Source organism: Oryzias melastigma, linkage group LG16 (genome assembly GCF_002922805.2).
Source record: "Oryzias melastigma strain HK-1 linkage group LG16, ASM292280v2, whole genome shotgun sequence".
NCBI lineage: Eukaryota > Metazoa > Chordata > Actinopteri > Beloniformes > Adrianichthyidae > Oryzias > Oryzias melastigma.
Genome location: NC_050527.1, coordinates 9,872,023 through 9,887,619, shown reverse-complemented (window position 1 = coordinate 9,887,619; position 15,597 = coordinate 9,872,023). Strand labels below are relative to the sequence as shown.

At 38.3% G+C, this 15,597-nt stretch overlaps 1 protein-coding gene across 9 annotated transcripts in view; it reads left to right on the top strand.

Annotated features, from left to right (window-relative positions):
- Positions 1 to 15,597, top strand: part of nbeal2 (neurobeachin-like 2) — a 40,814-nt gene that overhangs the window by 12,117 nt on the left and 13,100 nt on the right. For 3 of the 9 annotated variants that reach the window (XM_024268220.2, XM_024268223.2, XM_036216031.1), the window contains 21 exons: positions 86 to 169; positions 308 to 406; positions 489 to 1,144; positions 1,216 to 1,348; positions 1,419 to 1,538; positions 1,652 to 1,982; positions 3,345 to 3,427; positions 3,503 to 3,595; positions 5,583 to 5,754; positions 6,118 to 6,251; positions 7,546 to 7,705; positions 7,971 to 8,073; positions 8,993 to 9,143; positions 9,888 to 10,070; positions 10,169 to 10,328; positions 11,271 to 11,359; positions 11,436 to 12,143; positions 12,225 to 12,409; positions 12,543 to 12,699; positions 13,972 to 14,115; positions 15,477 to 15,591. In XM_024268220.2, the coding sequence (XP_024123988.1) occupies positions 86 to 169; positions 308 to 406; positions 489 to 1,144; positions 1,216 to 1,348; positions 1,419 to 1,538; positions 1,652 to 1,982; positions 3,345 to 3,427; positions 3,503 to 3,595; positions 5,583 to 5,754; positions 6,118 to 6,251; positions 7,546 to 7,705; positions 7,971 to 8,073; positions 8,993 to 9,143; positions 9,888 to 10,070; positions 10,169 to 10,328; positions 11,271 to 11,359; positions 11,436 to 12,143; positions 12,225 to 12,409; positions 12,543 to 12,699; positions 13,972 to 14,115; positions 15,477 to 15,591 (4,060 nt within the window). Of the gene's footprint in view, positions 1 to 58; positions 170 to 307; positions 407 to 488; positions 1,145 to 1,215; positions 1,349 to 1,418; positions 1,539 to 1,651; positions 1,983 to 3,344; positions 3,428 to 3,502; positions 3,596 to 5,582; positions 5,755 to 6,117; positions 6,252 to 7,545; positions 7,706 to 7,970; positions 8,074 to 8,992; positions 9,144 to 9,887; positions 10,071 to 10,168; positions 10,329 to 11,270; positions 11,360 to 11,435; positions 12,144 to 12,224; positions 12,410 to 12,542; positions 12,700 to 13,971; positions 14,116 to 15,476; positions 15,592 to 15,597 lie in introns of all 9 variants that reach the window. The other 6 variants (XM_036216029.1, XM_036216027.1, XM_024268222.2 and 3 more) reach the window with 6 other exon arrangements.

Below are 15,597 nucleotides of genomic sequence, written 5' to 3'. Positions count from 1 at the left end.
GCCCTTAATAGATAACCACTTAAGTATTCTTTTATTCTACTTTTCCTTTTGCACTCAGACAACTGCCTCCTTCGTTTTCATGCAGGTGTGGGAAAAGGGATCAGACAGTATTACAGTTCATGCCTTGGGGGTCCTCACAGCTATAATGAGCAACTCCCCGTCTGCAAAGGTAACTATTGTCTCTTTATGGTGATATGTATATGTTTACCTTAAATGTGTTCTGATGATGAACGCTGCTTTCCCTCCATTGGGAAAAGCTCAACAATAGAAGCCAGCTTCATCTTCTTTCTGCCTCCTCTCCTCTCAGGAGGTTTTCAAGGAAAGGATTGGCTACTCGCAGCTGTTCGATGTGCTGAGAAGTCAAGGTCAACCCACCAAAAGGCTGCTGCAGGAACTGATGAACATGGTGAAAAATCTCACTTCATGAGGATTGTGAGAAGTGGTTTCTTGTGGGCTTGTTTGAACGGTTTCTTGTGTTTTTGCTGCAGGCGGTGGAGGGTGAGCATGCCCACGCTCACCATCTCGGAATCAGCAATGACCAGCCCTTGCTGCTGCTCCTGCAGTGGCTCCCTGACCTGTCGGGTCAGAGGGCACTTCAGCTGTTGGTTGCGCAGTGGCTGGCGGCTGTTTGTGGAGGTTCCCTGTCCTGCCGCACGGTGGCCGTAGAAGCCGGTATGGTCGGAGCTTTGCTGCAGGTGCTCTCTCATCCGCAGAGTCTGGACAGACAATGTGCAGATGCTCTGCTGGGCCTCCTGCAGGACCTGGGCTCTTTGTGTCTGAAACCAGAAGAGCTGAAGAGCCTTTTGAGACTCCTCAGGGTAGATGAGAACAATGGTGCAAATCTAAGGAAGGTGCACCCCTACTGCAGCCGGATCATACGCGTTCTCTCAGCCATGGCATCCAGGGAGGGCAAGGACAGCGCTTTGCAGTATTTCGATCTTTCACCACCAATGGCCGGCATCATGGTGCCCACGGTCCAACGCTGGCCTGGGAGTGGGTTTGCATTTCATGCCTGGCTCTGCTTGAACACGGACTTCCCATCGTATCACTCGGAAGCCTCGAATAACCGTAAATCTCCTGCCAGCTCTGAGATGGGAGCCCAGCACGACATGGGAAAAGGTCCACGCAGGAAGCAGCTCTACAGGTAAAATCTGGTGAAAATCAGTGTTTGTAGAGTACAATTTTTAACCAAAAATATTATATTCTTGTGAAAAGTTTCTTCACCGCGAGTGGAACTGGACTGGAGGCTTTTTTCAACATGGAGGGTGTGCTGGTGGTGGCTGTGTGCACGAAGAAAGACTACATGGCAGTTGCTTTGACAGAATTCCCTCTCACTGACTCCTCCTGGGTGAGTTTAGTCTTCTTTTTGTTTATCTGTTTATCATGATCATTAGTTAAATTGTTTCTGGTCTTCCCAGCATTCAGTGGCTATAGTTCACGTTCCAGGAAGGCGACCTTTTGGTCAGAATCTGGTCACTATCTACATTGATGGAGAACTGCGTAAAACTGCTCAGCTTCGCTTTCCTTCTTTCAGTGAGGTAGCTAAAGCTAATCTCTGTTGTGTAGCTAAATTGTTCCTTTTTATCCATCTAACTTCACTTTTTTCTTCGTCTTTTGTTTATTTAAAACATTTTTCTGTAATGTTTCGAAGCCTTTCACCTCCTGCTGCATCGGCTCTGCTGGCCACAGAACTACAACCACCACCACCTCCCCAAACCTGCCCGCCTCCATCACCTCCAGCCCATCCCCTGAGTTCGCCTTCCCCGCTCCCGCCCCCTTCCTCATCCGATCCCAGTCTTTCCCGGCCTCCTTTGCGGGCGGTCGCTGGGGGTCTTCGGCGGACCAGTTGGTGCGCACCATTCCAGCAGGGCTGCAGGACACAGAGTGGGGGTCTCCCACATCTCTGAATGGGCTTTTGGGCACCGCTTTCATCTGCCATGAGGCTCTGCAGCAAACGCAAGCGCGGGCTTTGTACGCTGCAGGTCTGTCGCTTAAACACAAAATCTTTGACATACTGTAACTTTTCAACCGTTAACAGGATCAGTGTCATTCCAGCAGATTCTGAAGGAGAAATTAACCACTTTTCTCCTTCAGAATCTGCTGGAATTACGTTGTTAATAATTGAAAATTTTAAATAAATAAAAAACCACTTTGCATCACCTGCAATAATGCTAGTGTGAATGCTTTTTGCTAAAAGTAGGCGCTAAGGAAGCTGAAGCTTTTTGCTGGAAATGGTGACACAATTTACTTTAATTGCTGAAGGGATTTGCTGAAAATGCTAAAGCTATTTGCAAAATGTTAAATTTGCTAAAAGACTGGAAATTTTGTTAAAGAATTCTAAAAGAGCGCTGAACTAAGTTTACCTAAATTTCTGAAAAATTTGTACTAAAATTGCTTAAAAATCCCCAAAACATGCAAATTTTGAAAAATATTCAGTGTGTTGCGCAAACGTGAGCTGAACTCCAAATTAGCCCTAAAAAACGTAGTAGATTCCAAATTAGCCAAAAAAGCTAGCTAGTTGCTTAAATACTAGCTAAACTCCAAAATAGCCTAAAATTCTTCAGTAAACTCAATTAGTCAAAAACATTAGCCTGTTGCTACAATTGAAGCTAAACTCTAAATTAGCCTAAAATTTATGTAGATAACAAATTAGCCAAAAATGCATGTTGGCTAAATTATTAGCTAAACTTCAAATTAGACCAGAAAACCTTAATAGATGCCAAATTAGCCAAAAAAGCTAGCTTATTACCTGAAAACTAGCTAAACTCTGAAATAGCCTAAAATTCCTCAGTAAACTAAATTAGTCAGAAACGTTAGCATGTTGCTAAAATATAAGCTAAACTCTAAATTTCACTCTAAAAACCTCAGTCGATAACAAATTAGCCCAAAACATTAGCATGTTGTGCAAAATATTAGCTAAACTCCAATTTTTTTGAAAATTACTACAAAAGAGGAAAACAAAACCCATGAAATATTTAAAGGCTTGTTGCTGATCTACTTAAAATTTTGAAATTTGAAGACTCATTCATTTCATATGGGGCATATTTTGCTCAATATTTAAAAAACAATAGTTTATGAATACCAAAAATACAAACAGTAATGCCCTGAATGAACTGAAAGTTTTGATACCAAAATTGCTGAAATCACTGAAAGTGTGATTAAAATTTTAAATGCCAAAAATCATACGGAAAGGAACAGGAGAATCACTTTAGTGTGAATGCTTACTAGGCAATCACACAATAAACAAGCTTCAGAGTTAAAGGCATAAACCACTCAGAAGTCATGTTTGAGCACACTTCATGTAAAGTTTTGTATTACATTCTGTCAATTCTCTCCAATCACAGGCCCAAATCACGTGCCTTTATTTAAAGCGGATGGAGAATTATCAGATCTCAACAGCAAGCTTCTACTCTACTACACACCTCAGGTGACTTACTGACACTGGAAACATGTTGGGTTTTTAAAAAAAAATTCTATCAACTGTTTATAATTTTATTTTCAGGCTTTTAAGAGTCAGATTTGTTTGGATTTGGCACCCAACCACCAATACGACGGCAGACTCACAGGACACAGGGTGGTCAACTGGGACCTCAAGGTAAAAAATACACAGTTTTCAAAGTTCAATGTGCTTTTTGGAGATTACAAGTATCAGAAAAGTGTTAAAAAAAAGAAAAATACCCCAGGATTAAGCTTCTGACAATAGTCATCTGTTTATAGGATTAGGAATAATGGGTCTAAAACAGGGCGAGAGATTAACTCCAGGAATTATTGATGCAGGAAGAAAGTTCCTATGACTCCAGTAACATGAAGTTTACTCAGTCACATGCAAACTGACTGTGTTCTCTAACAGCTCAAAGCTTGTAAGCGTCAGAGCACATGATGGAAAGATCTGGTCCCTGTAAATGACAAATACAATAGCAGAGTTTCATTTAAAAATGCAGAAGAAGTTTTTGGAAAAGAGAAATATAGCCATGATTCAGATGTTTGCAGAACAAACTTGAGCTGCAACGTCTTGAAGTGTTCTGCATGCCGCTGTGTCACATCGTTGTGAAATATTTATGGTCCCATCCATGATTCAGCTTATTAAAAATAGTGCTGTCATGAGATTCTTTTTTCTGTGATTAATTGTGACCTGTAATTAATTAATCTAATTAATAGATTTTAATCACAATGATTTTCAACCCAATAATTGTTGTTAAAAATTCCCAAAATTTTAATTACATTTGTAACATTGTGGCGCTGTAAAAGATCAAAATAAGACTAAAAAGGTAGCTTAATTAATTTTTTTTCCTAATTATAAACCTAACCTTTACTTTGACATCACCGAGGGGGTTTTACATTTTTATAAAATAACAAAATTTTAAAAAAATTACCACATCAAAAAACAATAGGAACACTTTTCGAGCAATCCAAAAAATATTAAGAAAAAACTTGTATTAATACCATAATTCAAATTATTCTACAGTTTATCACAGCAGCAATAACAGTTATTTCAGTACAAAAAACATGAGAGTGATTTTATAGTTTTCTTTAACCTATTTTGGTGAATTTGATCATTTTAAAGACTGGGATGAAGCAGGAAATAAATAGAGAAGTGAATGTAAGAAGGCAGAAATAAAACACTGCGAGGAACTAAACTATTTAGACTTTGTTGTCTAAATAGTTTAGTTTAAACAAGCGCTAAGTGGTGAACTTTCTGTCTAAAATTATGCATTTTTTAACTTTTCATGATGATAACTTTTCTCAAAAAGGAGCTAGAGCAGAGAACGGCGTGTAGTAAACAGTCTGCTTCTGTAAAAAATAGGGAAAAAAACAATTTAAACTCAAAAATATAATAGGACTGAAGTTCTAATAATTTATTTAATATTTATATTTTTCTTAAATGACTATGGTATGAGTGGGAAAAAAAATGCTCCTCCAGGTTTACATAACATTGAAGTAACCGTCTGATGCAAAAATGACATTAACGCGATTAAAAAAATATCTTTAGTTAATTAATCCTTATTAATGCAATCCTTTTACAGCCCTAATTAAAAATATACATAACTTTTTTGAAATTCTTCCTCAGAATTACAGTAGAGTGTGGCCCTAATTGATCAGTGAAACACATTTATATGTATTAGTTAAATATTTTCTGTCTTGAATTTTCGTTTCCAGCAAGCATTATAGGTTTCACAGCTTATTTCAAGTTTCCAAACTTGCTCAGATCACGAGCACATATGATTATTACTCCATGCTTATTTATAACGAGGTTTGACTCGTCTTATTTCAGTTAATTTATGGATGAACTTTCCAAGAATTATGGCCACTCTCTCAATAAAGTCATCGCTGATATCTTTTTTTTAATATATTTATGGAGTCAATAAACTTGAGTGCTTCCTATGCTTTTGCTCATATATGCAGGAGTTCACATTTGCTGATTAACCTTATTCTCATCAATGCGAGCTGAAAAATGTTTCTACATTTGCATATGCGACACATTTTTTAACATATCAAATTGTTTATATTTCAACTATAATTAGCATCTTTGCGGTCTAATTAAATAACCAACTCATAATTTAGCTTCTCCTTCTTTCTTGCAGGATGTTGTGAACGTGATTGGAGGAATTGGGGTTTTCCTGCCGCTCCTCGAGCAGGTGTGTGAGGCTGAGCATGTTTACAATGGAGGGCAGGAAACCTCAGACCTGTTGGGACCGGAGCTCACCTCCTCCAGAGGCCCCGCCGCGTTGCTGTTGCCTCTGAACAAATCTTCTGGTTTGTTTCTTTGTTCCAGATATTTCTTTGATGATTCTCTGAATCTCATCTTTATTCATTTCTAGGATGTTTTTGTTTTTTCTTGTTGATTTCTAGAAACATGTTTCAGGATCCCGTCAAAAATAACTCAATCGTAGTTGATGAGTAAAATGGTGGAAACATCAAAGTAATACTTCAAAGTAGAATTGTACTTGCACCAAATCTGGAGTAAAGTAACTTAGATAAATGAACCGCTCCACAGATGTGACTAATGTAATCTGATGATTGACTCATTTTGAGATGTTTCTACATTGTAATGCACATGTGTGGTTGTGGCTAACTCAGGATATCACAAACTTTGGTTTGCCCCGTTTTCTTTCTCAGAGGGCCGTTTGGAGTCAAACAGCATCGCCGCCTTCTTGCTGTTGATCAAAAATCTGATTCGTCATCACCCCGTCAATCAGGAGAGCCTGCTGCAGTGCCAGGGGCCGAGCGTCATCGGTGCCATTCTGAGCAAAGTAGGTTTCTCAAACACTGTTCCAGAAACAGCCTTATGCCTGCAGGCAGAAGGGCTGATTAGCATCTGCGAGTGTAATATCTGACCTTTTCCAGGGCTGCCTTTTTGTGGTATAATTTCTCTGTAATGAATGGACCTGAAATGGCAATCATCTGCAGCAATGACTGCGTCAAGTGCTTGTGTGGGAGAATTGATGCAGTTTGACAAACTGCACACTTTCAGTCTGAGTGAGAACAAAGGATTATTATCATAAAGGGTTTTTAGAAATCACATTTATGTACAAAAGAGTTCACACATGTTGATTTAAATACAAAATCAAACCATGTGTTTTTTGTTTGTGTCTGTTCTTGTGTTCTCCGTTCTTATCAAGTTTTCCTGTTTCTGTGACAGTACTCCGAGTTGAGTAAAGTATCTGTGGTAGAAACATAGGAGGAGTGACTGTTCTGGGTTTAGCAGGATATGTTGAAGCATACTGTAGTAAGGAGGAGCATCCTGTAAGGAAACTGTGTGTCTGAAGTTTTTTTTTTTGCTGAGAATAAGACAAACATGCTCACAATGCTTCAAAACAACACGTTATACGCAGGTGAATACACTGTAAAAAAATATTGTAAATTTTACGGTAAAAAAACTGGCAGCTGTGGTTACCAGAATTTCACAGAAAAAAATAAGGTGTAACTTTAAACATTACAGTAAAAAAAAATGTTTTTTTACCAGTTCTCGTTGGGTAATATATCTAATTTTTACTGTTAATAGGAATGCATTAACCCTTAAAAAATACAGTGTAACACTGAAAAATTTGCAAAGACAAACATTAATTTCTACAGTAGAAAACTGACAGCAGTAAACTGTAAAATATTTGGTGGATCTTTTTTTATCATATTAGGTTAAATAATTTCTATTGTTAATTTTCACAGTTTTTTGTTGAAAATTGTATCATAATTTTACTGTAGAAACACCAAATTATACCATGAAAATTACTGTCAGTCTACAAAATTAACAGACATTAATTTTTATGGTAAAAAAAAAACTGGCCGCTTTTTTTTCAACATTTATGACTTTAAGGAAGTTACCAGTAAGTTAAACTGTCATTTATGACTATGGTCGCTAACTGTCATGATTTTACTTTTTTTCCTGTAAAAATTACTGACATTTTTTACAGTATATATAAAGCACCTCGTCCAATGAAAGCAGATTCTATCAATTTGACTGTATTTGATAAAATTCTTGTTTTGAATCCAAATTTTTATGTATATTCTTGAAATCAAAATTGTTTTTTTTATTTTGGTTTGTTGCAGGTTTCAGGCAACATGATGGACATGAATGTTTTAATGGCATGCCAGCTGCTCCTGGAGCAGGTTTTCAATGAGGGCAACAGTTCTCTTCTGCAGCAGCTCTACCAACACCTGCTCTTTAATTTCCGCATCTGGACTCAAAGCCACTTTGCTGTTTGTTTGGGTAAGGCCAAAGCAAGCCCCTGTTGTACCCCTGAAAGCTTTCCATGTTTGCTGAAGTCTTGGTGTGCAAGTTGCGCGTGAGTGACAACAGAAAAAAAAAAAAAAAAACTTGAAACGCAATATTCTTTTTAAGTTTAAGTTCAAACAGTTACAGGAATTAAAAGTGAATCATTTTGGGGAACTTTTGCACTTCTTCAATGCAGTATTGCTTAACAATTTGACTTTTCAAGTGTAATTTTAAACAAGTACTTTATTGTTTTCTGCAGCACATGTGCAGTACCTGTCTTCTGTGATGAACAAGAGCAAGCAGCGCATGAAGAGGAAGTATGGAGTTCAGTATGTTCTGGATACCATTAGGACATACTACAGGTGCGAGGGTCAACCGGGTCGGATCAACCAGTTTGGGCATCACTCCCACAATGCTGCATTCATTCAAGTTCACAGTCTGATAGAATGTCAATGTATTTTTAAAAATTTCATAAACTCTTTTTTTATTTTATTTCACCAGGTCATACAGCTTTCACATAAATAGAGCTTTAAACAAAACAAAAGTGGAACTTTCCTTTATTGACCAAAGTCTTTTTAATGTGTTTTCACAATCTTTTTCAATTTGCTCTAATTCACCTTTAAAACTTTTTTTTTTTGGTGGGGGGGGGGTGCTTTTTATTCAATTTTGAATACAACTTCTGCTTTTAAAAAAAGCTATTTTTTAAACAATAATTTTACAATAAACCTGAAACTGAACAAGAAAATAAATTCTGAGTTGTATATGCTATTATTTTTACTGAAAAATCCCACAAATTGAGAATAAACTGTTTTTTATGTTTTAAAACAAACATCAAAAGTGTACGGACAAAATTATGATGTATAAATCCAAAAACCAAGCAAAGACAAGGTCAAAACTGTGTCATTAATGTAATAACTACATAGCCTACAATGTCCCAAGGAGGTTTTCCAAGGGATATCACAATTGTTTTAAACCAAACATTTCAAATCTAACAACCATTTTGAATCTTTCATGTTGAATTTTGAAGGAAAACTGTACAAATGGTGGTCTGGATGTCATTCCTACGTCATTGTAAACAACCAATGTGTATGTCTCACACTCTGGAACTTCTAACTGAAATGTAGTCCAATAAATTATTATAGAAGAAAGATAATTTGTGGGTTCCAGTAATACATATATTTCCTATGCGTGGATACATTTGGATTTCTATAGCATCTCTTGAAGTTGAAACTAAGATATTGCTTGGTTTGGTAACTCATCTGTTATTCCTTTTGACTGCAGTGCAGAGAAGGATGACTCCCCTCTGTCTGATGAGAAGCTGACGATTCAGACGTCTCTGTTTGCCTTGCTGAAAGACTTTCTCAAGTCTCCAACTACAGAGGAGCTCCACAGTGTTCTTGCCTTCATACTGGCCGCAGGGGAGGAGCAGCAGGTGAGAATCATTCTTTTATACCTGCTTTTATTCAAGATCGGAATTGTGTAACTTATGTTAAATTACAGTGTCCTGGATATGACATAAATTGTTCCCTTAAATTGGCATTTTTTTTGTGCACAAATTGGAATTTTGATGACACACATTTGCATTTTATTAGCATTTTGTGCCCACAAGTTAATGTTTTGTATGCACAAGATGCTAATTTGTGCACACAAAAACTTGGCTGTTCACACAAAATGCTAACTAAATGCTAGTTTGTAGCTATAGAGCCATTTGTGCGCACAAAAAAAGTCAATTGTGTGCACGAAATGCTAACAAAATGTTAATTTGTGGCTTAAAAAATAGCCACTTGTGTACGAAAACTGTTAACTTGTGTGCACAAAATGCTATCATGTGTGCAAAATGCTAACTTGTATGCACAAAATGCTAACTTAGGTGCACAAAATACTGTTTTTTTTCACCCAAAATGCTAATAAAATTTATTTTATTGTTATTTTGTGGCCATACATTGGCAATTTTAGCACAATATTTAATTTTTTTTATGCAAATGCTAGTTTGACAGAACAATTTATTATGTGTTTTTTATGTCATGTCCGTTCTCTGTAGCCTAATAATCAGATAGTTTACTCCCAGTTTCTAGTTGAATTCTCCCTTTATATCTAAGCCCTTTTTGTTTACGATTGTTTTGTTAATTCCTAAACTGATGCAGTGTTACCCTCCCTCATCTACATTTCTTGATAGCTTACCAGCTGCTCCTCTGCATGTCAGGTGGTGAAGGCGTTGGATGTTCTGTATGAGCTCTTGAGGACCAGCCCTCCTCGTGAGCATGTGCAGAGCGTGCTGCTGGAGTGGGGCGTCGAGCAGCTCTACTGCCTACTGCTCAATCCAGGCCTGGGAGACGAGGGCAGGGAAAGAGTGTTTAGGGTAAAAAAAAACTGCTTAGAAACTACGCTCTTGATTTTAGTGCAACCTCCACTGAATTTTTTTGTGAAAATTAAACACTCTTTCTTGTCGTTGTGCAGGTTTTATACAAACTCCTTAAAAGCGAGAAGGTGTCAGAGCGCAACAAGCAGCGCATTAAACTGAGGGATTTTGGATATCTTGGCCTGATTTGCTTTCTAGAGGAAATCCCCATGACCATGACCACCGTCCGCTGTCTGTACGAGCAGGTCCTGGCTACAGGTAATACGAAAATGGGTATAATACATTTCTCCACTGAGGTATCTGACAAAATATTGCTTCATGGCTCAACTGAATTTGTCTCCAAGCTGTTTGGAGCTCCTCTTTCCATTGGTTCAACGTCCTCTCATGCCTTTTTTCTTCACCCCAGTTGACCCCACCCTGATCTTTCGGTTGCCCAGCTCAAATCGGCTTATTGCAACAGTGTTTTTTCAGCAACATTTGGCTGCAACCTGTCACATTCAGCTCCCCGCTCCCTTGCAAAACTGAAGAATCGCTGCTGAACATCAAAATTCAGCATTTTCTGACCTGAATCTTCCATCAAATGACTCCAGCTTCACAACTTTGTGCAAAACATAGACTCTCAACCTTCCTAAAGCTAGCATGCTGGCTAAGCCAAGGCACCGACCTCATTCCCACAAAAAAATGTTGTGCCGAGAGCACTTCATGTGAGGAAACCCACCAGCATTCCTCAGCTGAAGCAGTTCTGTAGAAAGGAAATTCCTTCAAGCTGATGAGCAAGACCGATCAAAGATAACAGATACGTCTAGCTGGGGTTATTAGTGTGTGAAAGGTCACAACAGATGCTGAAAACAGACCTTCACGTACTTGTATTTCATGGATTTATAGATTTACTTTGAGTCTTTGAGAACTGTTTTCACATTTGTGACTTTAACAAACTACTAATATTATTTTTGTGGAATGGCTTCCAAACATCATTTAAATGCTAAATTAGTTTGATTACTATTGTGCCTAACTGAAAATATAATATTATTAGAGCTAATATTGCTTTGGTTTTCTGTATTTTTAAGTTTAACACAACAAAAATTGAAATCTTTGACATTTATTGAGCATTATTTGATTAATTCAAAGGTACATTTTGTATTGTCTTTCTGAGAAAAGGAGAGTAAAAAAAATCACCTTTTTTCTGCTGTTTTTCCACAGATGCAACTCCTAACTTTCGAGATCTGCTGGCTGTGGTCAGCTTGTCCCATCGAGCTGAACTTACCGTTCGACTAGACATCTGTCGCAAGGTTTGCCTCAGATCTCTACATTGAACTCAGCTGCAGAGTAAATGCTGTGTGGTGACAGGCTTTTCTTTGACTCCAGCTCTTCTATCTGATCTACTCCAACGAGGATTACGTCAAGCAGCTCGCCAGGCAGCCCGGCTGGCAGGATGTCCTGACCAAGCTGTACGTGAAGGAGTCCTACGAAGTCCACGTCAACGACATTGTGGACTCCACCACCTCCGCCCCCTTTGACGCTAACTACAGACCTCTGATGCGCAGAGATCCATCTCTGGTCATTGAGGATTCCAACACGGCCATTTTTCTGAGCTACCGCAACTCGCAGGAACTTGAGGACGAGGAGGAAGAGGAAGGCCACAGGGACATTTCTGAGGGGTTCTCTGATTTATCCCAGTCTCCCCCTAGTGGTGGAGGAGGCCCGCTGAAAAACTTGGAAGGCTCCCTCCATTTTAAGTCCTTTGATTCTGTAGATCAGGAGAGTCAGTCGTCTTCTATCTCAAACGCGGTTGATATTAATTTATCTCATCCTGAAGATGAGGGGAAGGAGTATCAGCCGCTCTCGCCTTTCGGCACGTCCCCCTTTGATTTGGAACTGGGAGTAATAGGAGGGAGTGGCGCTCAAACCCCCGTAGGAAGTCTGACAAACACCCCTTCCCCCCTGGAGCACTTCAAACCATTTCCACCTCTTAGACCAAGGAAGAGCTCCAGTTTGTCCAACGTTCTAGATGACACCAGTTATGGAATGGAGCCTCCTACTGGAGACACGATCTCAAACACTTCCAACCCGCAGGTATTCCTGTTTGCTAACTCAGATGCTGATCTTCTTCTTAAGAGTTGGAAGATGATTACAATTTGATTTTTTGAATTCCAGCAGACCCCTGAGGAAGAGCTGTGCAACCTGCTGACCAACATCATCTTCTCTGTGCTGTGGAGCGGCAGAGGTGCAGAGGGGACGGAGGATGTGGCGTGGAGGGAGCGGGGGCAGGTCTTTTCCGTTCTCACCAAACTGGGATCTTCATGCCAGCTGGTGCGTCCTCCTGATGAAATCAAGCGCAGGTCAGTTACCGTTTTATACAAGCGTCTGTGAACTTAAATCAATGGAGTTTCACTCTCAGCCTAATTACCTGCAAACATTTCCGTGTCGTGTTGCAAATGCTTTCAAAGTATGTTGTTCCTTTTTGTGTGGCAGCCTTTTAGAGATGATGCTGGAGTCATCCTTATCAGATCTGAGGGAGGCCCAAGGAGTGTCTCTGCCCTTCTGTCCCAGCCTGGTCCGCCTCCTGCGACTGCTGCAGGACTTCCTGTTTGCAGAGGGGACGAGGGACCGCACTCTGTGGAGTGAGAAGGTAACGCCGCCGAATTCAGAGTGTGCTGAAAGTCCAATGCTGTGATGCTGAAAACATGAAACTACTACAATAACAAAGAAAGCCCCACTCATGTCTTAAAAACACACAATGACGTAAATATTATTGAGATCAACAGCACAAAGAGTGACATTTTAACAGGATTTCACCACCAACTTCATGTGAAAATGTTCCATTCCATCAAACCAAGATGGAGAAACTTGAGATGAAGTACTTATGTTGAGGATCCTTGTAATCTTACTGACTGAAACATAAATTGAGAAAAAAAAAGAAGATAGTTAGTTACTCAGAATTAGATAATAAAGTAATTATGCACAGTGGTGCAGTGGTTAGCACTCTTTCTTTACATTGAGAAGGCCCTCGTTCAAATCCCGGCTGTGTAGAATTTGCTTTTACTCCTTATACATTTGTGATTTTCTCAAAGCACTTTTTGTTACAGTTTATATGAAAAGTACTATAAAAATAAAATAAAATAAAGATTGATTTGATTTTATTTGATTTGGGGACTCCGGATTCCTACTACAACCCAAAATCATGCTAGTTATCCTTAACAAAAAGACCTGCAAACAGTAGATTGAACTTTTTTTCTTAACTTTTAAGGCAATTTAAAAATAAAAATCAAGAGTATCTCTGCATGAGTTTCTGCAATTACGCTTTAGTTTGGAGTTAGATGATCAAACCGATTTTGCTCAGACTTGAAAACAGGCTAAACTGGTTACTTGACTGCTCCAAGAACCTGCCTCAGCCCCATAAACCCTTTAGGCTATCTGTTTATTAATCAGTCCAATCTTTTGTAAAGCTGTTTGTAGATTTCCACAAAGTGTTGAATCCTTTTTTTACAGTTTTAGGTTTAGAAACAAGCTTGATTGTACTGAATTTTTGCCACTAACTGTTCAAATTTGAGCAAAAATAGTAGATTTTCCGTTTTTAGATTTTTTGCCCAAAATCAGAAAAAGCTTTTCAATCTGTTAAATGATTTTTTATCTTAAAAAAAACTTAGAGAAACAGTTCTTACAATATTTTTGTGTTGTTACAAATGAATGGATGTTTAAAAGTGAACACCAAAGTTTGAATTCAGTTGGTTGACACTGTGGGTGTTGTCAGTTTGCAGCATTAGGTCAAATGTTGGTGTCTTGAGTGACAAAAGCGTCGAGTGGAGGTTAATCTGCGTTTAAAGGTTGCTTCAAGGTGTGGAAACAGGTCTAACCTTTATGTTGGAGTTCAGCTTTGACAGCCCTGTTGTTTCCTCTGCAGATCTTCGAAGGGGTTGTGAACTTGCTGGACAGGTTGCAGGCCTGGCACAGCACCCCTGGTAGTCCTGGAAACACCGAGCTGAAAGAGATGGCCCAGATTGGACTACGTATCATCACGGGATACATTCAGCAGCAGCACTCGCAGGTCAGCTGCACCCACAGCTCAACCTGCCAAGCACATCGTCCAAAGATAGGAAATCTTTGTCAGTGTTCTGTTCTTTCACAACCAAGACACATTCAAGGCAGATTTTTGAAGAAGATAGTTTTGAAAAGCTTTACTGTTCTTATTTGACTTGATAAGTGCACAGTGATAAAGACAGCTCTCAAATACCAGGCCTTCTATGGGTACGGCATTGCATTCATTCCTGTTTGGGAGTGTTTTGCATGAAAGGGCAGCTCATCTTTGAGTTATGGCAGCTGTTACTGCGGGGTTGTGGGCTTAAGAGAGCATTTGTATGTGTCCTGACCGTTAGGCTTTCAACCCTAAAACATTTTTCTCTTTCAAACTCTTTATAAACAGGTGTAAAAGTTCTTGAAATAAAAATCATCAGTTCAGAATAAAGACTTGAAAGAAACATGTGTTTTTGGGAGAGAAAGTAACAAATTATATATATATTTTATGTTTTAAAGAAGAAAAAAACAATAATTGAACAAGAAAAGAGCTGATTGCTCTGCTTAGTTATTCCCCAAATTTTCTAAATGATGAAAATGCATTAATGTGTCGTACATGCATTATGGAACTGTTGTTATTATCCGGTTGTTATATGGCTTCAAATTATTTTTTTTTTATTTCAAGCAAAAATAAGGGATTTATTAAAAAAAAAAGAAGCTGATTCAAAAATACTTTTATTTTGAATGACTTTGTTTTTTATTGACAAATTCGACATTACATTTTATATATGCATACTTATGAAGAAAAAATGAATTAAACTTAAACATTAGTAAGAGAAGAAGAAAAGAAAAAACAGCTACAACATAAGACAATATAATAACATAAAAATAAATTAAGAAAAATTATATATGAATAAAAAAAAAATCCATCTGTACTCAGAGATCTAAAATGAATTGGAAGGCATCAATTAATAAAGGACCCAACTAAGAATATGATTAAAGTGTATGAAAAAATCCCATCACTCCAGGTAAACGGACACACAATTTAAAAGTTTTGTGACATTCATATTCTTTTTTTTTTCTTAAGAGATTCACAAAAATGATTAATTTCATTTTTAAAAAACAAAAATCAGGGCACTAAACTTTGTTTTTTAGATTTCTGCTTGTGGTAATATGTTGGTTTTTCACTTTGAAGAACAACTAAGCTGGAGTAACAAAAAAAAAATAGCTTTAGAATATCTGTAGATATGACTAACATACATTTACAGTGCTTTTTATTTGGCATTGTTTGAATTTTATTAAATATATTTAATGTATGCATGTGAAATTGATCAAAATAAGATAATAAATAAATAAAAGACGTATTATAAAATGTCTATTTTTGTGCATCCTCAGGTGTGTGAGATGGCCTGTTTGAAGCTCCACAGCCTTCTCCAAACTGTGCTCTGCCTGAGCTGGGAGGAGGTTTGCTTCCTGCTGGGGGAACTCGGCGCCCCCCTGTGGCCAGGAGGTGTCA